Source organism: Symphalangus syndactylus, chromosome 21 (genome assembly GCF_028878055.3).
Source record: "Symphalangus syndactylus isolate Jambi chromosome 21, NHGRI_mSymSyn1-v2.1_pri, whole genome shotgun sequence".
In the NCBI taxonomy this organism is placed as follows: Eukaryota; Metazoa; Chordata; class Mammalia; order Primates; family Hylobatidae; genus Symphalangus; species Symphalangus syndactylus.
The window spans coordinates 17,312,668-17,334,919 of NC_072443.2; the positions used below are offsets into that span (position 1 = coordinate 17,312,668).

At 36.2% G+C, this 22,252-nt stretch overlaps 1 protein-coding gene across 12 annotated transcripts in view; it reads right to left on the bottom strand.

Annotated features, from left to right (window-relative positions):
- The window catches only part of ROBO2 (roundabout guidance receptor 2), a 1,378,235-nt gene extending 1,357,993 nt beyond the window's left edge, over positions 1-20,242 (bottom strand). For all 12 annotated transcript variants that reach the window (XM_063630541.1, XM_063630549.1, XM_063630540.1 and 9 more), the window contains exon 1: positions 19,239-20,242. In XM_063630541.1, the coding sequence (XP_063486611.1) occupies positions 19,239-19,368 (130 nt within the window). In that variant the 5' untranslated portion in view covers positions 19,369-20,242. The remainder of the gene's footprint in view (positions 1-19,238) is intronic.
- Positions 20,243-22,252: the final 2,010 nt, after the last annotated feature.

A 22,252-nucleotide genomic window follows, 5' to 3' on the forward strand; every position in this document is an offset into this window, starting at 1 on the left:
TTTTTTTTTTTGAGACGGAGTCTCGCTCTGTCGCCCAGGCTGGAGTGCAGTGGCACAATCTCGGCTCACTGCAAGCTCCGCCTCCTGGGTTCACGCCATTCTCCTGCCTCAGCCTCTCCAAGTAGCTGAGACTACAGGCGCCGCCACCACGCCCGGCTAATTTTTTGTATTTTTAGTAGAGACGGGGTTTCACCGTGGTCTCGATCTCCTGACCTCGTGATCCGCCCGCCTCGCCCTCCCAAAGTGCTGGGATTACAAGCGTGAGCCACCACGCCCGGCCAGAAAACCTACTTTATTTGGTTTCTACCTCATGGTGCCTCATGTAAAATACTTATGTGTTATTTTATAATCACCTTTCAAATATGGCCTTTGAAAACCCACATAGATATAGTAAAATGTTCACACAAATATTTAAGTACTATGTTTTCACACTCCTGTGTTCAGATTATGAATCAAATTGCTGAAAACCAGCTTCTCTTGCCTTTGAAAATGCTCCTGAAGTTCAAAGAAGACTAAGTATCAAGGCTTCTTTAAGAAATGCATCACTGCTCCTGGAAAAAGCAAATAAAAGGGCCTTTGAAGAGAATTCTGAAAGAATGTCTCCAAAGTGGGTCTTTCCTCCGACTTTGGAATAAATGTTGAACTTGAAGAAAACTACTGCAAAATTTGTGTTAAAAATGTCTATTATTTTTTAGAAAACAGTCTACCACGGATCTGATTCCTCGCATCTTCTTGCTGAGCGTGCCAAAGCGCAAAGCAGAATTATCCTGTGCCTCTGAACTCTTCCTGCACCAGGTCAGACAGTCAAGTGGACAGGTGAAGATGACTAACTTACAACTACTCACTCCCCAGCGGGAGGGAAATTCTAAGTACACTGTTCGCTGTACAAGATTCTGAGGACGGACGCCGCGGCTCACGCCTGTTATCCCAGCACTTCGAGAGGCCCAGGCGGGCGGATCACTTGAGGTCAGGAGTTGGAGGCCAGCTCGGCCAACACGGGGAAACCCCGTCTCTACTAAAAGTACAAAAATTAGCCGGGTGTGGTGGTCCACACCTGTAATCCCAGCTACTCAGGAGGCTGAGGCATGAAAATTGCTTGATCCGGCAGGTGGAGGTTGCAGTGAACTAAGATGGCGCCGCTGCACTCCAGCCTGGACAACAGAGGGAAACTCCATCTCAAAAAAAAGCAGAAGAGTCCCGGGCTCCTTCACTGTGGCATGAGGAGCGCCGCCTGCCCTTGTCGTGTCTCCCAGTGCGGGCTTAGGTAGGTGAAATGGAGCTTCACGTCCACGAGCCTGCTGTGAGTACGCAGCTTGTCCGCCGACTTGCTCTGATCCACTGCGTTGTTGTCTACTTTGGGGACCCTGGAGTTCTGACAACCAGTCTCCTTGTTTGAATAGTCATGTTTTGAAATCTTTTTACTAGCTGTCATTCTTTATGAAGTTGGAGACATATGACAACTAATGACACAATGACAACTAATAACACACATATATATATTTTTGTTGTTGTTGTTTTTGTCTTTTGAGACAGTCTCGCTCTGTCCCCCAGGCTGGAGTGCAGGGGCGCCATCTTGGCTCACTGCAAGCTCCGCCTCCCGGGTTCCCGCCATTCTCCTGCCTCAGCCTCCCGAGCAGCTGTGACTACAGGCACCACCACCACGCCCAGCTAATTTTTTTGTATTTTTAGTAGAGACGGGGTTTCACCGTGTTAGCCAGATGGTCTCGATCTCCTGACCTCGTGATCCGCCTGCTTTGGCTTCCCAACATATTTTATAAAAATGAAATGATATATGTTATACTAGGAAATTAATGGACAAATTTTGAGAGAAATTCTTCAAAGAAATGCTTGAAAAACCTTTGCTAGTACATAATGTTGAATTGTTATCAAATTACCTAGTTACCACAATGAATACTTTTGGGAATATCTTCCAATTGGTTAATGGGATATTCAGCAGTATTCTATTTTCATTTTAAATATGTGTAGTATCTGAGAGTTGGACGGGAATATGTAGATAATCTTTCATCATAATGAAGATTGTGCTCTGCTCAAACTTCTAGTGACAATAAATATTAATGGTCCCAAGATAGATATATCACTTTTGGATGATTTGTAGTCGTCAAGGAACTATTTTACATGTTGATCTGAAATCCGGGACTTCTTAAAGCATCAATTAATTTAGTGAAGCCTTCTTTCTCTTCTTTCCAGTTTCTTCTTTTTTTTTTCCCTTTGGAACACACATTTAACCATCTAGGGCAACGTTTCCCTGTCTCACTGATGCCTCAGACTACCTCTTTTCCTATTTCCACATGATTCTGAAGAAAGTGATCTTCCCCATTATCCAGACTTAACACTTTTTTTTCACATTCTTCTGAAGAAAAGTCTAACACTCTATTCACCATTGTCTATATGTTCTTTAATCCAATATTTCAAAAAGCATGACATCCAGACTGTTTCCTCACAAAATCTGCATATCATATGAATGGAGCCAAAATGTGAATTTGCCTACTTTTTCTTAACATTCACATCATGTTGCCTGCTTAAATAGCAATTTTTAAAATGTGAAATGATGCCAGTGATATTTAAGCCATTCAAAATTAAAGTGTTTATATTTATGCAGGCTAGATTTAATCATATTAGTCTCCAATGATGATCATCTGCTTCTAATATATGAAAGATTCTTATTAAATACTGGTTAATAGAATCAAGAATTATTTAATGTTTATTTTTTATGATATTGAACTGTGACACTGCTAGCCAAAATTCTAGGTAGCTTTTAATAATCTGTCATTATCAAATTTGAAAGCATTTCTTCACATATTTGAAATTATAACAAAAATTTATTTTAAAATGTATATCAAATATTAAATTGAAAGGAAATTCATAACATATAAGCCATGCATAGCTAATGAACAAATATACAAATATTACCAATTTAGGTATATTATTAATAAAATAAATATAAATTAAAGTCAGGTTATACTATATTTTATATCAAATTGAGAAAATGGATACTTTTCTAAACTATTGAAAGCACATTAGTCATTTAAACTCAATTCAGGTTGGCACGTAAATTGATGCTCTTTTATGAAATGCTCCTTGGGCATTATGAATCAAGAGGCTTAAAATGATTATACCTTTTGAGACAATAATTCTTCTTCGAGAAACTTTGCCAAAGGATAATCAGATTTATACTCAAAGATATTCATAACATTGGACATAATCTAGAGGTGAGTAAAAGAAAATAAGATACAAAATTATGTATGTAAGATAATTCTGCATATGAATAAATTTTTCATTAGGTATATGCATTATGAAATATATGCATTATGCAAATGTAATATACATATATGTATGTAATATATGCATTATGCAACATCATACACATATATTTACTAGTATGTACATGGTATGTATATATATATTTACTAGTATGTGTATATATATATATATGCACACACATCCATTTATCTGCCTATCTATCTATCTACATGCATGTGAACATGAAGAAAAATAGTGGACAGGGTTAAAGTGAACATTCTTAGAGTGTAGAACTAAAGTGACTATTCTTACAAAGAGGGGTTATAGTCATTTTTATTCTCTTTAAATTTTTCTCCTATTTCCAGTGTTTCTACATTGATCATGTGCCATTTTTTAAGTGAAAGATAAATTAAGCCTTAAGCTTACTTAGGGTCTAACCTCTCCCAACACGCTAAGATAATTACTCAGACTGGTAAACAGCTATTTTTCTAAGACCAAAAGTCTCCAAAACCTGCAGAACAAAATATTTAGCATCGTCAAAAATTAATCATCAAAATAATGTATTCATGCTTTTCAACATGTTTTTTCTTAGTTGTCTAATGTTCCTGATATCATTTTTAAAGACACAAGGTTCATTTCTCAAGTGAGAAATGTATTTCCTACAATACTGTTAGGCTCAGAATAATTGAATCTTGAATAATTGTCTGATCAATGATAACTTCAATCCACCTAACTTTTGTTATTATAGTTATTCAAGCTTATGTTATTCCTTTTTGTACAAGGAACAGATATGTTTTATTCCCAATGCCTTTCCAGGTGCTTTTACTGCCAAATTAGCTCACAGGGAATACTCGACTATTAACAATATCAAAACAGGGTTCTTTTTTTAATTTGGCTTTTTATTCCTATTTTTTGTACTGTCTCTGTATCTCGAGTAGCATTAATAAAAAATCAAGGGAGAAACTTATTCAACATCACCTGCTTTGGCTTATAAACTGATTAAAATGCAAACAAATATATTCATAATCCAGGCTACAACCAACTGTTTACAAGTACGTTCTGATACCTGTTTACAAGTATGGTCTGATACCTGACATTCCCAAACATGTGGAAGGTAATTTTTTTTTTTTTTTTTTTTTTTTTTTTTTTTTTTTGAGACGGAGTCTCGCTCTGTCGCCCAGGCTGGAGTGCAGTGGCGCAATCTCGGCTCACTGCAAGCTCCGCCTCCCGGGTTCACGCCATTCTCCTGCCTCAGCCTCTCCGAGTAGCTGGGACTACAGGCGCCCGCCACCACGCCCGGCTAATTTTTTTTTTGTCTTTTTTTTTTAGTAGAGACGGGGTTTCACCATGGTCTCGATCTCCTGACCTCGTGATCCGCCCGCCTCGGCCTCCCAAAGTGCTGGGATTACAAGCGTGAGCCACCGCGCCCGGTAATTTTTAAATTATTTATAAAATGAAACTAAGGAAGTATTGAGGAATAATGCTATAATCAGACTTCCTTTCATTAACTTATTTATGCTCTATTAACTTAATTCTTTCCATATATAGAAATGCATCCTATAGTAAAGTCGGTTTAATCTACTGTACAATAATTGTGAACTTCTGCTAACTGGCTCTTTTTGCTTTGATACCATAAAAGTTGACATTCATAATGAAGGCTCTGAGCCATTGTGATATTATAAAATATGGAAATATAGCAGAGCGTTTACATTGTAGTGTTAACTAAAATGTTGCATTTAAAAATATTTTAAGTTAGGCTTTTATTTGAGACTGATCTGTTTTGTTTGTTTGTTTTTGTTTTTGTTTTTGAGACAGAGTCTCATTCTGTCGTCCAGGCTGGAGTGCAGGGGCGCGATCTCGGCTCACTGCAAGCTCCACCTCCCAGGTTCACGCCATTCTCCTGCCTCAGCCTCCCTCCCGAGTAGCTGGGACTACAGGCACCCGCCACCGTGCCCAGATAATTTTTTGTATTTTTTAGTAGAGACGGGGTTTCACCATGTTAGCCAGGATGGTCTCGATCTCCTGACCTCATGATCTGCCTGCCTCGGCCTCCCAAAGGAGACTGATCTGTTTTTAATATTCCTATAACAGTCAACTTCATTTATCAGAAAATCACATTCTCAGATTATATCAGGTAACAGAGAAATTGCATGTAGTAAAGTGCTTTTTTTTCCAAAGAAGTTTTTTGATATTTAATTCCAGAATTATTGAGGAAGAAAGGACTCATGATTTCAAGAAAATTTTATTTTACTCATTCAACCAAAGATTTCTGTTTTCGTGTACTTTTCAAAATTAGTCAGACTCACGTGGATCTTAAACATGTTTTGAATCTACACACAGCACAGATTACTTAAAGCTCTCTGGTTAAAATAATCAACCCACAGCAAACATGCTATCAGGTAATTTAACGGATTGAAGAAATTGCTAACTTGTTAAATGAGAGAAAAAATCCCTGTCCTGTTTTCTGCTTATCAACTTTTCCAAACATATTCATTTACAGTGACCTTTAGAAACTACCCTAAATCAGTAGCTGTACATTTTTTCTTAACAATAAATTTTATTATCTACCTAAGGTATACACAAGCCACCACAACCACATTGACTGGGAAAGAACACACAGCTTCAATTCAAGAAGAGCATCACGTATTACGTCTCAAAGCATTTGATTCATCCCTTGTGGTTTTTGAAGCTAGACAAGTGACCTTTTTTCTTTTTCAGTGTTTTACTTTTGACACGTCAAAGTACTCCCATGAGTAACCCTGTTTCATCCTACAATTTCTTCCTTTAAATAGTGTTATGATAAGGAAAGAAAAAAGACAGTAATATTGAATATTTAGTGTAGTATGGTGTGAGGCTTACTAGAATACCAGGCTTGTCAACTGTGATAATGACAGATCATTGTATTGAAGTTATGTCACGATCCTCAGTAGAACTTCTACCATTTCTCAATGTTTATGTATTATTCAGAATAATAGTGACCTGAAACAGAAAAAGCTTCTTATCTCTTAAAACTTTTATTGAGAGGAGTTCAAAATGCTCACTGGTAAGTGCTATTCTGTGTGTATTTAACGTAGAGTGAAAAGCACTTTGGTATCCATTTTAGATTGGCAACAAGACAGACAAGGAAGCCTGTGCTGGAGTCATGAAGATACATATGAAAAATTGAAAGTTTAAAATTAATTTGAACTTATAATGTAATGCGCCACGTGGAAATCCAAAAATCAATTTCCAAATGAAACAGCTTGAAACTTTTTCTTGCCATCTGGTTTTGGACCTGGCTCACTGAGTTCCAGGTTTGCCCTTGTGAATACTCCAATTTTATATGTGTGATCTGGAAACGATACTCCCCATGCTACCTAAGCCTATCTTGCTGTATTTCTTAAAATAGAGTGTTTGCTTTTTCTTCACCATCAATATTCTCCAAATACCTCTTAATCATAGACTCATTTGTCTTTATTTTAAACCAGATGTGATATTAGTACTTAATTTATTGAGGTAATGAATAGTGACTGCATTTTATTTGGCTAAAAATAAAAAATAATAGTATGCATCTAACATTTTTACATCTTTAATGAGCCTAAAATACAGACTGATGAATTTGAATGAGGAGAAAAAAATCTAGATTTGGCTATTTGAGTTTTAAGAAAGAGAAAACTAGAGCTTAATATAGAGACACAGGATTAAATAAGATTATACTTGGAAAGCATTTAACACAATGCTGGCACACAAGAAATGCTCCATGAATCCCAGCAGTTAGCCTTTAGGGGTGTGTGTGTGTGTGTGTGTGTGTGTGTGTGTGTGTGTGTAATACTAACAATAAGTAAAAGATTTGAGTATAGTTTTAACTGAAGAAAATATTGAAAGACCACTGCTAGTTACTTTACATATATGACCTTATTTGTTCCACATGAAATAACACTTTGAGACTGTGAGAATCACAGAAGTCAGATAACTTGCCTCAGAGTATACAACTAGTAAATGGCAGAGATGTCAGCAGAAATTCAGTGTCTCTGTTATTTCTCGGCGATATTTCAAATAAGTTTAGCAAACACGAGCTGCTACCCCATAAAGTTATTTTAATTGCCTTTAAATGTATCTGCAAGATATGTATAAGAAGGTTGCTGTAATCAAAATTGTAAGAATTTCAACTATAAATAGGATATAAAAGAATACATCTTCTTGGTGTACTTTGTGCTCGTTTAGTTCCTAAGAGTCTGTTCAAATCTAATTGAAAGTGAATTAAAGTTACAAGTAAAACTGACTTCCAGTAACTTCGTCTCTTCTTTTTAAAATTAATTATTATAAGTTAAAATTTGTGCTTTGGAAAAACATGCTATCACTCTCAAATTATTTAGTGTACTCATCCACTTGCCTAGGATTCTTCAAACAGATGAATAAAATCATACTTTTATGTATACATAAGACATTTAAAATTATAACAGTAAATCTTAAAGATCATCCAATAATGTAATTATGATATGAAGAACTCTTTTTATAACATATATTTGAGGCTCCAAGTTACACATTTATATCTCTATGAAACGTCTGTAAAAACGGTAACTGATAACATGTAAGTGACAAATGAAGCAAACATTATAATTTTTACACACAGTGAAATGTAGCAATTATAAAAGATGAACTATTTGTATACAGGATAGATTTATGTACTAATTTAGTTAAATTTACACTATATAATGTCTATGTGTGTATATATTATATATTATATATATTTATATATTATATATAGTATATATAGTATATATATAAAATATATATACATATATATGATATATATTATATATAGTATATATACTATATATACTATATATACATATATAATATATATAGTATATATACTATATATAGTATATATACTATATATATTATATATGTATATATAGTATATATAGTATATATACTATATATAATATATATCATATATATGTATATATATTTTATATATATATATATATACTGAAGAAGTAGAAATCATTTCAAATAAACCACTTCAGAAGATGATTTGCACAAGATATTTTATATAAGGCAGGTAAATAGTTTCAGGAAAAGTTTTCAGTAACAGTGACATCACAGATGAAACTTCACACTAAGAGAATAGGATCAGCCCTACAACTTGGACCTTTATTCTAGCACATGATTCTGTGTGATTGCTTTTGTTTTTAAGATATCAAAAAGTAAATCTTGCAAATGTAATGAGGGAGAAGTACTCCAGGGTGATGGTAAGAAAGTTCATCACCCAGGTAACTGGCACACAGAATTGTTCCCTAAACATTGCAGTCATCATATGACTTGTCCTGCCAAGTCTTACAATGGCCTTTTATTTTCAGTTCTATAAATTCTAGTTTCATCTTCCTGCTTCTTACAGCCATACTTAACTGACTCTGTTGTTATTTTCCACTAATTCTCAACATACTGTCCATTAGAATGGGGGTGGGTTACTTGACTGTCCCCTAAACGTAGCATAGTTTACCTGGGTTGGATGCCTGGCTGGTTGGATGTGGACTACCATGTAACATTAGTCAAGTTGTTACTTTCATAAAACCAATGGGGTTGATACATATAGCATATAGTTGTTGTTGTTGTTGTTTTTTGAGATGGAGCCTCGCTCTGTTGCCAGGCTGGAGTGCAGTGGCATGATCTTACTGCAACTTCCACCTCCTGGGTTCAAGTGTTCTCCTGTCTCAGCCTCCTGAGTAGTGGCGCGCCACCACGCCCAGCTAATTTTTGTATTTTTAGGAGATACAGGGTTTCACCATGTTGACCAGGATGGTCTCAGTCTCTTGACCTCGTGATCCACCCGCCTCGGCCTCCCAAAGTCTGGGATTACAGGCATGAGCCACCACGCAGGGCCTAGCATATAGTTCCATACCTCCCTGTGCTCATTTGCAGTTATCGTTGTTTGAAATATATTTTCCTCTTATATTGACCTATTTAGAGCCTAGGAACTGGAGATGCATAATTTACAGATCATGTATCGTACAATATATTTTTCTAAATGTATCCTTATTCTTGTCTTCTCTGATCACTTACGTTTCTCTTAGGAGCATTCAGTAAATATTTATTGAATGAATCCATGTATATCTTTTAGATTTTCTACTAGACTACATAAGTCCATGGCTATAGTAGATAGACTAAAAATATTTTGTTAATAGTACAGTGTATCTATGTTGTTCCATGTTAAGTGTACAAATTACCTTCATAACATCTTTAGGAGCCTCCAGTGGAAATAGGCAATCAGTAAAGATCTTCATCTAACAGTGCATTAAGTCCTGCTCATTACACTTGGCAATCAACAACCTCAACCCTAAGTCCCTGTATGTTTCTCCACACTGGTCCGTGAAATCCCTAAACAGGAATGGGACATTATGTTAGATAAATGAAAATCTGTACTTGTTAGCCAGGAGCAATTCTTAGGCCTCTATGGATTGTAGAAGGCACTTCTGTTACATTTCTGATTGCCCTAAAATGAATTCTTTATTAGCTGCCAACTATTACATTAGAGATTTCACAAAATGCCCGTCTCTAGAATATAATGTTGGACTTTGCCCAGCTTGATAACTACTTTTTTCATGACAGAGTTTTTGACATTGATATGAAGGGATTCTATGGAGCATATGTAGGGTCTGTCCTAATAGCTGATGTGGTGAACTCTCCATCCATTGACAGAAGGAATGAATTTCTGTACCTCATTCTGGCAAAATACGAACAGCTGTAAATTGACAATACTGAATGAACTCATTATATCTTTTTATTTTTTCTGAATAATAATATCAGGAAAATATTTTCTCTACATAAGAATATAGTCATATTAATTTAGCATTTTGTACAGAAATGAAATTCAAAATGTAGTCATTCAAATAAATATTATTGCTAAAGGTATATAAAGTTTTATTGCTTTTGCATAATAGTGAGTTGGATAATATCCTACTTAATTCTATAAAAGAATTTCATTACAAAATGAAATCTGAAGCAAATATGATAGGCTTAATTTGATGTGTAGATTTTTTAAAATAGCAAATTGGACTATATTTCAAACTAAATCTGTTAGGTATAAACCATATCCTGCCTAAAAAGAAATGGGTTCACAACAACTTCCCCTCTGTTTATCAAATACAGATGCTTTCCCCCTCTAATCCTGGGATACAGAGTATTTCCTAGACCATATGACCATGCCACACACCAAAATTCCTACATAGATTACTTGAATTTCTACGTGAAGCTAAATTATAACCTATATTCAATAGCTAAAGATACTTATAGATATCACAAAAACAAGAACAGGAATAACTTTGTATTTTGAAAGCCATTCTCTCATTTTTTTTTAAAGAAAAAGCACAAATGGGAAAAAAATGTATAAATAAACAAACAAAAATCAGCATGAATCATCCAGAAGTTAACAAGTAATTTGAAGAACAGGTTCAATGCTGGAGCTTACTCAACATTACCCTAAATTGAGATTTTGGTTTGAAATCAACCATAGGATAACCTCAAAATATTATTTGGATACTTTTTTTTCCCCAAAAATAAAACCAAGTGCAATTTAAGTTTAGTATAATTTTGTTTTCAACATCATAATCATTTACCTTAGTTGAAGAAACCAGCTAAAGGGAAAGGAATATTCCTTCCCAAGAAAGAAAAAAAAAGGCTTAAGAATTATAAACTATAAGTTTGTGGAGGGTAGAATCCATAAATAGAACGGTTTTTCAAGTGTCTTCAATAGAGCAAGCTTTGAACACTTACTTAATACATGGGTTTCACAAACCCAGTGGGGAGTAAGTCAAGAAATCCCCTTTGTGGGTGAAGCTGCATATCATTTTTAAGACATCAGTAAGAGACTCTGGAACTTTGATTTTATTTTTGTAAGTCTGGGATTGTGATCCTTTGTTTTCATTTCTTAAATTCTACTTCTGGACAAAGGTGATCCTCAGGACTGATGAGACTGAATGGCTGAAAGGTAACTTTTCATGGGGCCATAAGCCCTGATGAATTCCCTGGTCTCTGAAAACAAAATGGCCTTTAGACGTAATATGTTTATTTTCTTTCCTTTTTAGAAGAATTATCCTTGTTTGGGTGACCTTGGTTTCTTAATGAAACTAAAATCCTTAACAGCTAAAATGTCCCCAGTCTTGATTGATCAAGGTCATTATCTGATTCACATAATCTTCAGTTGACTTAGGCAAACAGACCTTATTACCAACTCTCATCACTTTTTGAATTTCTTTTTTTTTTTTGAAATTTTAATTCCTTTTCAAGTAACAAAGCCTGTGAAAATAACTAAACTTTATTTTTTTCCCCATTTTTTAACATTCAACTAACTTTGAAGGTTGAATTTGAAAAGTAAAAACATGAAATTGCTCTGGGACTAAGACCTAATATTAGCCATGATCCACCCTGAAGCAAAAATTTTATAGCTAAGTTGTAAACCCTTTGAAAATGTAGCTTATAATGGAAGCGCTGACACAATCTTAACTATGCATTCATGAACCCCAACACTAATATATCCAGGGCGTTTTATTACTGTCAATTTATCTCAGTTTTTAAAATTAAATAACCCCTCCAAGCATCTTTATTTCCCATTTACGTTTTTAAACAAATGTGTGTGCATATGTTTGTAAATATGTGTACATGCATGTGTGTAATTTGGAAATAGGAGGAGAGGGTGGGGGCTGATAGATATATATATACACAATTTGTACACATACTTGATAAGGGTGTAATGCATTAATATGTTTTTCAAACCACAATTTTCCCAGGCATAATCTGACGTTATAAAGAACATATGCTTCCCAACATCATTTTCTTCAAAGTGGTGCAACCGTCTGCTACCTAGGCAGTAGTTTTCCCCACTTTTGATAAGAGTGCTTAGTCTATTTGTAAGTAAAATTCAAAGAGCTTTTTTAATATACCTACTTTTCTAATATGAAGAATACATCAAAACTCTTTCCAGTTTTTTCCCTATTTGTCCTTAAATTAAAAATTATATTTTAGGTAAATAACATGAAATCTCAGGGTATTTTAATCACAAGGGAACAAGCATACATTAATGACAAACATATAATTAAAATGGCATTTTGATGTTAAAATTTAAAAAAGTGAATGTGAATAGAAGTTTAACAAAAATGACTGTGGATAAAAAATACTCAGAACATACTTTCTATAACTAAAACAAATCTATTATTCTCAAGCACCATTTTTTTGTTATCAAAATCTTATATATATGGAATTTTCCTGAATTTATTAAATGCTATTTTCCAAATAACCTGAAACAACATGAGTAAGTTTTACAACAGATCTTAGTATAGTTGCTAAGCACATTCTTCAATTACTATATATAAAAAAAAACTCTAATAATCTTTTGAACATATAGAAAAAAACATATGCATTTCAGACCTGGTTTTGGAATTTACTCTTCAGTTGTAAGAAAGATAAGGTATTAAATCTATTTATTGCATACAGATGGAGATTAAATTATTTAAACAAATGAAACTCAGAAGTAATGATTATACACAGTACAAAGAACACTCTGCATTTTGCATGAATATTCATACAGTTCAGTTTCCAGATTCCCAATCTCACATTATAAATTACTTTTAAACAACAGTGTTGCTTTCTTTTTTCCTACTGCACTACTTCCTACATGAGTCTGACAGTTTTCCAAATTTCTTCACTACTGTAAAATGCCTTCAAATTTTTCTACAACTAAAACTGACATTTAAATGATATAGTAAAATCCTTGTGATAAAAATGATTTCCCAGCGTTACAAAGGTGAGATTCATCACATTGGCTAAAAGTAAGAAATGTGTAATTAACACTTAAAGTCAGAATATTGTATTACCAGTCTATTTTTCCATGTACTTTGTCCATTCATCAAATATTTATTGAGCATCTATTAAGTACAAGACTGCCTGTTAACAAAGATTAATCAAAGACAAAATTTCTCTTGAAATTACTCAAAGTGGTTAAAAAGACACAGACACACATAACAATTAAGCACTATAAAAACTGACAGATGTCTTCTTATCTATGTAAAGTGTCATAATCCTTTAGAAGATGAAATACAATTTCAAGCATGCAGATTAGGAGCATTTTATCTGGAAGTTAGAGCTAGTGCAGTAGTTGGGGTCATTTCAAGAACAACATAGGCTGGGCGTGGTGGCTCACGCTTGTAATCCCAGCACTTTGGGAGGCCGAGGCGGGCGGATCACGAGGTCAGGAGATCGAGACCACGGTGAAACCCCGTCTCTACCAAAAATACAAAAAAATTAGCCGGGCGTGGTGGCGGGTGCCTGTAGTCCCAGCTACTCGGAGAGGCTGAGGCAGGAGAATGGCGTGAACCCGGGAGGCGGAGCTTGCAGTGAGCCGAGATCGCACCACTGCACTCCAGCCTGGGTGACAGAGCGAGACTCCGTCTCAAAAAAAAAAAAAAAAAAAGAACAACATAAAGTGATCTACATATGTTTCCTCAAACCAGAAAGTCTTAAGTTGTCGCAGGAAGTCAGGGACCCTGAACGGAGGGACCGGCTGGAGCCGTGGCTGAGAAGCATAAATTGTGAAGATTTCATTTTAATATAGACATTTATCAGTTCCCAAAATTAATACTTTTATAATTTCTTATGCCTGTCTTTACTTCAGTCTCTGAACATAAATTATGAAGAGTTCATAGACATTTATCCGTTCCCAAATAATACTCTTATAATTTCTTATGCCTGTCTTACTTTAATCTCTTAATCCTGTTAACTTCATGAGCTGCGAATGTATGTCACCTCAGGACCACTATTGTACAAATTGATTGTAAAACATGTGTGTTTGAACAATATATCAGTGCACCTTGAAAAAGAACAGAATAACAGTGATTTTCAGGGAACAAGGGAAGATGACCATAAGGTCTGACTGCCTGCGGGGTTGGGCAGAATAGAGCCATATTTTTCTTCTTGCAGAGAGCCTATAAATGGACGTGCAAGTAGGAGCGATATCGCTAAATTCTTCTCCTAGCAAGGATTATTAAATATTAAGACCCTAGGAAAAGAATTGCATTCCTGGGGTGAGGTCTATAAATGGTCGCTCTGGGAGTGTCTGTGTGGTTGAGATAAGGACTGAGATACACCCTGGTCTCCTGCAGTACCCTCAGGCTTACTAGGATTGGGAAACACCAGCCCTGGTAAATTTGAGGTCAGACTGGTTCTCTGCTTGCGAACCCTGTTTTCTGTTAAGATGTTTATCTAGACAGTATGTGCACCGCTGAACACAGACCTTTATCGGGAGTTTCTGATTTTGTCCTGATCCTGTTTCCTCAGAAGCATGTGATCTACTCCCCGTTCGTACACTCCCACCCCTTTTAAAATCCGTAATAAAAACTTGCTGGTTTTGCAGCTCAGGGGGCATCACGGACATACCAATATGTGATGTCACCCCCAGAGGGCCAGCTGTAAAATTCCTCTCTTTGTACTCTTTCTCTTTATCTCTCAGACCAGCTGACACTTAGGGAAAATAGAAAGAACCTATGTTGAAATATTAGGGGCTGGTTCCACCGATATTAAGTTATTTCATTGTTTCTGAAAGAGTAAATCATCGTGTTCAAATTTGACTAATAAAAATATTGATTTCTTGCCCAATAGCAAGGAATGTGAGACACTGGTTGTATGAGGCAGTAAATTTTTTATTAGTTCATATAACTAGGGGAAACATCGGAAGAAATATAATAATGGGCTTATATGCAGTAGACACCATCAAATACTTAATAATTTTTTCTTAACTTTTAAGTTAAAAAAACTTCTACAAGCTCCAACAAGTTCTCAAATAATTGTCAATATATTAGATGGGACCATGCAGATAACAGATTAAAATTAAAATTGCCACTCAAAATATTCCTAGGTCAGTGCTTCAATGCACCATGAATTAAAATGTTGCAATACTGTAGTATGTGCTCATAATACAATTTAATCCTTCCTAAAGAGGGAGAAGATAACTGCCAGAGAGGCTTTCTTTGCTTAGCAAAGATATATATTACAGAACTCACTGCTATAATTTATTACAGAAAAAAAGTACGGGTGTTGTGTGAAATAATTTTCTGAGTTATTAAAAGTTTTGATCACTTCATACTTCACTGCCAATAGTTTAACTCTCATGTCATAACTGAGATGATTGAGTGAACTCAATAGACTCTTCCAGGAAGTGGAAATGGAGTCAAGGTCAAGTGCCAGAATGGGTGGGACATGGACAACAGTCAGGTCTAATTCCCCCTCTTAGTTTGATCAGTGGTTGCTCAGACTAGCCGATGTTTGTGTTGGACCAAGGGGTCAACGTTTTGACGATTACCTTTCATGCCAGCCTTACCCACTTACATCTTCTAGACCCATTTTTCTATTTATGCCTATTTACCTCCCATTTGCACCTTTAATAGTAGATATAAATATTAAAATTTGGCTTAAATTATAATTTCCAATAGCAGAAATAGATAGGATTGACCCTTGAACAACAAAGGGGTTAGAGACACTGACCCCTTTGCAAGTCAAAAATCTGCATATAACTTTTGACTTCCCCAGAACTTAACCACTAATAACCTACTGTTGACTGGAAGCATTACCAATAACATAAACTGTTGATTAACACGTTTTATATGTTATGTGTATTATATACTGTATTCTTACAGTAAAGTAAGCTAGGGAAAAGAAAATGTTATTAAGAAAATCATAAGGAAGAGAAAACACATCTACTATTCCTTAAGTGAAAGTGGAGCATCATAAAATCTTCATCCTCATGTCTTCACATTAAGTAGGTTAAGGAAGAAGAGGACAGGTTGGTCTTGCTGTTTCAGGGGTGGCAGAGGCAGAAGAAAGTTTACATGCGAGTGAATCTGCACAGTTCAAACCTGTGTCATTCAAGGGTGAACTCTATAATACATATGTATATTATATGTAAATATGATATTATATATTTCTATATAACTTCCTTTTTGTTGTATATATTGACCATCTGCATTGTATACTTTTCTGTAGAGTTATGCTCATGTGAACGGAGCTGTTTACGTCTTTTAGACTTTTTCATGGTGAGGGTAATTGAACATAAAATAATTAGCTTCTGTAATTCTAATGAAGATAATGTCAGCAATGTAGTTCAGATTTCTGGTCAGTTTATCATAAATGCAAACTCTTATGATCACTTATGTCATGCTCTAAATTAATCAGATGGGACACCTGCCTTCTCTTAAGGTGTTCATATATTGTGATTAAATAGAAAAGCATATGCCCGAGGGAAAACTTGCTGGCCTACTAACCTATATTTGGGAGTCATGTTCATTGATGAGTTTAAAAATCCTTTGACAGCCAACAATAATCTGCATTTTTTCCAAATGTTCTGACAAGTCAGTTTCCCGTCATCTGTTTGGTGCTTCCTGGCTACGTGCCGCTCGTATCACTCCTCACAGGCCACACATATACACTGGTCTTTGAAGCTGCCACTCCCCAAGCCTGCCCCAATAACCATTTCTGTCTCTATGGTGGTTCCTGTTAATACTACAGAAATGGAAATTGTCAAGGTGAGCAGGTTGCCATATGGAGGTTGACAGCTGCTCAGTCAGATTAAGACAAACGCACACAGGCAGTGTGAGCACAAGAAAAAAAAAATAATAATAACTCAGAAGAAAACTTTGTTGTTTGCTATTGGTATCTTTTCCGGGATTTTTAGAAATAAAATATCTGTTTTAAAGATTGTTTTGTACGCAGGTAAGCTTGAGCTGGTATTGACATGAAGCAAAACAAAAAAGAGTAAAGTAACCTCTAAAATGTTGTATTTCCAGTGTTGATCCTCTACCTCTGGCCACAGTGTTTAATTTAACATGACTCATTCTCCCCCATCCCACCTTATGTGTAAAATACCTCTGCAAGGCATCTTTCAAAATAGTAAATGAAGACCCTTACTTTGTGAAAAGGGAAATAATGCTGAACAAATTGTAAAAAGGTGTTTTAAAAGACTGCATAGCATGCCAAGAAAAACGAACGGCATTTTACAACCCACTGAAAGATAACACACCACCATCGATAGCCAAGCTCATGAATAAATAAATATTTACAACATATACATATGCATATCAAGGCGAGGCTACGTCGCAGGAACTCAGAATCTGTGGAAAATATTTATGCAATGCCTATACAGTAACAAACAGAGGCACTAAAAAGGAAATAATTTTAAAGCACAGTCAACATGTTTAAAGATTTTCAGTAACTTGACTGACCTTTCCAAAATACACAGAATTCTTTTAACAATATGAAATATGTTGCTATGATTGCCTATTCCTGAACTTAACTGAGTCATATCGTCATCACACAGCAGAGCTAGCAAATTTCTAGCTGAGCTAGTTAGAGTACATTGGAAAAAGTGGTCATATGTTCAAAGAGGAAACATTTCAGACTTGATTTACAAATGAAATCTAATGCATCTGTATTCAAAGCTGTGTGGAACGAATACGTGCTTAGGAACACACACAAGCATTTTAAATAAACCTTTCTGAATAGGTTAACAACTTTGCTAAAATCTCGCAGCAGTCTTTCTCAGGGGTAGCTAGAGCTCCAAAGTTTACTGCTTAAGTTTAACACAGGAAATTAAACTTTGACATGCTGTAGCTACTGACTGTATGTAAGAAATATAAGTTAACGCTCCTGACATCAATAACACCATACGTCGCTAAATCCTAAGCTACTAAAGGCCGGCATGCAGGCTAACATAAATAACAGCTTGCAGTTTGCAAGAAAAAAAAATCCATTGATAACATTAGGAAATACAGTAAATGTGATGGTATAATCCACAAGGCCTGAGGATAATTTGCAGCACCATTACTCTGGGTGGATCTGCACCAACCATCTAAGCTAAGTGCCTATTGGAACTTTTCCCTCAAAGGTACAGTAGGCAGAAGATTTGTAATAGCTTTAATGCATCAAAAGGAGAAGCAGAAAGATCAAACTGATGGGGCTTGGGTATTTGGAAAATCCTGCTGAGATATTGTGGTACATTTTTAAAACTTCTTGTTCATAATGTACATGCTTCTCTTGAACCTCAGATGATAAACACTGACAGGAAAGAAATGGTAGGGGAGACTCAGAAACATTTTTACGGCTCAGATAAAAACATTAGGTAAAAAGAATGCTTCTGCAAAGCAAAATCCTCAGATATATCTCCCATCAAGATTTTTCTCCAAACATACAAACAGTGTCCAGAAAGTCTCTCATGGGATATGTCTGCAGCATCATTTTGGCTGACAGCATTCACAAAACGCATACCTTGATAACTTGCATTTATATAAACAAATGGCATTCGGGAAGCAGAACCCACTGAACTTTACAGACAGGTTGATTCAAAGTCTCAAAAATTCTCTCCCATCTCATGATAATTTTTCAACAGCAGAAGAAAATGTATTACAACACTTCAAAGTACTGAAAGGCTTTTTCTCATTCAGCAGATTTTTTTTTCCAATAAAGTTAATGCAATTTATCTTTATTAACACATCAACACTGATAGAGTCAGCCAGAAAATTAGTGTTGGTGGCACTGCATTTTATAACATGCCCTTTCTCAGATATCCCTCTGATCATTTCACAAAATCTGCCAACAATTCAGGGATCTAACATATTCAGAACCCATTTCTTTTTAAAATAATGCAGCTTCCAAAGGAGAACACATATATTCTTGCACTAGAGCAGCATGCATCTGCTCTTACAGTCTCCCTGCTGGAAACGATCATTGTAATGCTTTGAAAGCCCAGAAAACCAAACATTGCAAAAATATATTGATATCAATAACAGAGAAAATTCTTCTTTCTAGCTATCTGCAACACAGACCCCCTTTCCTGAAATAAAAACCTGATTTCAAACAGAAGCAGCTCCTTCACCCTCAGCTGTCCTTAAGTTAGCATTAACTGGCCTTGTTAACTCCATTGAGACCTTTAGCACGAAACTTTCATCACTTACCCCCCTTCCAAGGTTTTCCCTTCCAGGGCGTCCGGGTCAGCTTGCTCAGAGTTGGTCCAGAGAAGAAGAGCATCAAAACGAAGAGAAGTTCAAGCCTAGTAATTTTCTCCACTTTCTCTGATGATAACATTTCCACAAGTTAATTTCACAAAATTCCTCACATCCTCTTCCCTCCTGGTTATGAAAATAGCATTAATCACTGAAAAACCTGAGGTAGGTGTTGTTTTGCCATCTTTAACAGCTGAAGTAGCAGCTTCCTGTTGTAGCCCTGAGCCAGGCTACATTTCTCACGGATCCGGCTCCTTCTCCTCAGTACGCAGTCAGCCCTGCTTCTACTCCAGAAGCTATAAAATAATTTCTGCTCTCCACTTTGCTTTCCGTGGGAATATATTCCTCAGCGTTCTGGGTGAGCTTGATTGAAAATGATAAAAACAGTAATGTCTGTGTCCAGCAGAAAAGGGAAAAGATGTCAGGATTATGTGAAAAAGAGGAGAAGCAGTTGTACTGACAGCTTTCAGGCTGCCTGTGTGATCCTAATAGCCGTGCAACCAACCAAATTGCTCTTTTAAGAGTAATAAGGCTTCAGTGAAAGCCGGTGTCACCGCCACTTGGGTGGGTAGTGCTGGGCTTGAAAACCACCCAGGATCCGCCACAGATAACGACTGCTTCAGTTCAGCTTCAGAATATTAAGGGCTGAGCAAAATATAGTATGCACAGAGGGTAGTTAATCTATTGTGTGGATAGACGAGGATTCAGGCAATGTAGCAGAGAAAGACTCAGAACTTAAAATATATCTTATTTTTCCTTTACTTCACCTCGTGACATTCAAAGGGGATTGCATCTGCACTAATGATTCATAAATGGGTCTGAAATATTTATTAGATGAACAACAGTAAGTATATAATTTTTCTCCCCAGCAATAAAACAGGAAGGGTAAGTTCTCAAAATGTAGTTGCAGCTCTCCTCTGTGTTAAATGAAGTCAGTTTATTTCGGCGTTCCTGTGTCACCCATCATGAGTGTCATAAGCAAACTTTTGGAAATACCAACATAGACTGCCAAGGCTTTCTTGAGTGTGTAAATCACACACTCAAGAAAGCATATTTTTATTTGTTTGTGTACATCACCATGGAAATACAAAACGCTCCCCAAGCCTTTCTGGCTTTTGCGACTATGTTTATGCAGACACTACTGGTGACAAGGTGTGGGTATAATGAACACATGACAGTGCCTCTGGATGAAGATGATGTGGGTGAAGGCATACATATAAAATGAACTAATTTGGGATTGTCTGACGTGGTGGCTCACATCTGTAATCCCAGCACTTTGGGAGGCCAAGGCGGGAGGATAGCTTGAAGCCAGGAGTTTCATACCAGACTGGGCAACATGGTGAGACCCGCACCTCTACAAAAAAAAAATTAGCCATGCATAGTGGTACATGCCTGTAGTTCCAGCTACTCAGGAGGCTGAGGCAAGAGGATCACTTAAGTGTGGGAGGTTGAGGCTGCAGTGGGTCATGATGGTGCCACTACACTCCAGCCGGGGCGATAGAGCAAGACACTGTCTCAGTAATAATAACAATAATAATTAATAAAAATAATAGAATCTTTGCCACCTGAAGTGACTTGGCATGATCAAAACATTCTGGCTACTATTTTAAATCTGTCTACGTGTTAGTATTATACATATGGTCACTTCCTTAATCAGTGAGACACAATACATGAATTATGCACTTACGTATTTTAAAGTAATCAATTTCTATATTATAACCACCAGTTTTATGATGTTATCACTTTCAAAAGGGAATAAATCACCACTTTCAAATCATATTCTTGGAAGAGGTACCTTTAGAAGAGCAAGTTATCAATCGTAAGCCAAAAGAACAAAGCTGGAGGCATCACGCTACCTGACTTCAAACTATACTACAAGGCTACAGTAATCAAAACAGCATGGTACTGGTACTACAACAGAGACATAAATCAATGGAACAGAACAGAGTCCTCGGAAATGATGCCGCATATCTACAACTATCTGATCTTTGACAAACCTGACAAAAACAAGAAATGGGGAAAGGATTACCTATTTAATAAATGGTGCTGGGAAAACTGGCTAGCCATATGTAGAAAGCTGAAACTGGATCCCTTCCTTACATCTTATACAAAAATTAATTCAAGATGGATTAAAGACTTACATGTTAGACCTAAAACCATAAAAACCCTAGAAGAAAACCAAGGCAATACCATTCAGGACATAGGCATGGGCAAGGACTTCATGTCTAAAACACCAAAAGCAATGGCAACAAAAGCCAAAATTGACAAATGGGATCTAATTAAACTAAAGAGCTTCTGCACAGCAAAAGAAACTACCATCAGAGTGAACAGGCAACCTACAGAATGGGAGAAAATTTTTGCAACCTACTCATCTGACAAAGGGCTAATATCCAGCATCTACAATGAACTCAAACAAATTTACTAGAAAAAAACAAACAACCCCATCAAAAAGTGGGCAAAGGACATGAACAGACACTTCTCAAAAGAAGACATTTATGTAGCCAAAAAACACATGAAAAAATGCTCATCCTCACTGGCCATCAGAGAAATGCAAATCAAAACCACAGTGAGATACCATCTCACGCCAGTTAGAATGGCCATCATTAAAAAGTCAGGAAACAACAGGTGCTGGAGAGGATGTGGAGAAATAGGAACACTTTTACACTGTTGATGGGACTGTAAACTGGTTCAACCATTGTGGAAGTCAGTGTGGCAATTCCTCAGGGATCTCGAACTAGAAATACCATTTGACCCAGCCATCCCATTACTGGGTATATACCCAAAGGACTATAAATCATGCTGCTATAAAGACACATGCACACGTATGTTTACTGCGGCACTATTCACAATAGCAAAGACTTGGAACCAACCCAAATGTCCAACAACGATAGACTGGATTAAGAAAATGTGGCACATATACACCATGGAATACTATGCAGCCATAAAAAATGATGAGTTCATGTCCT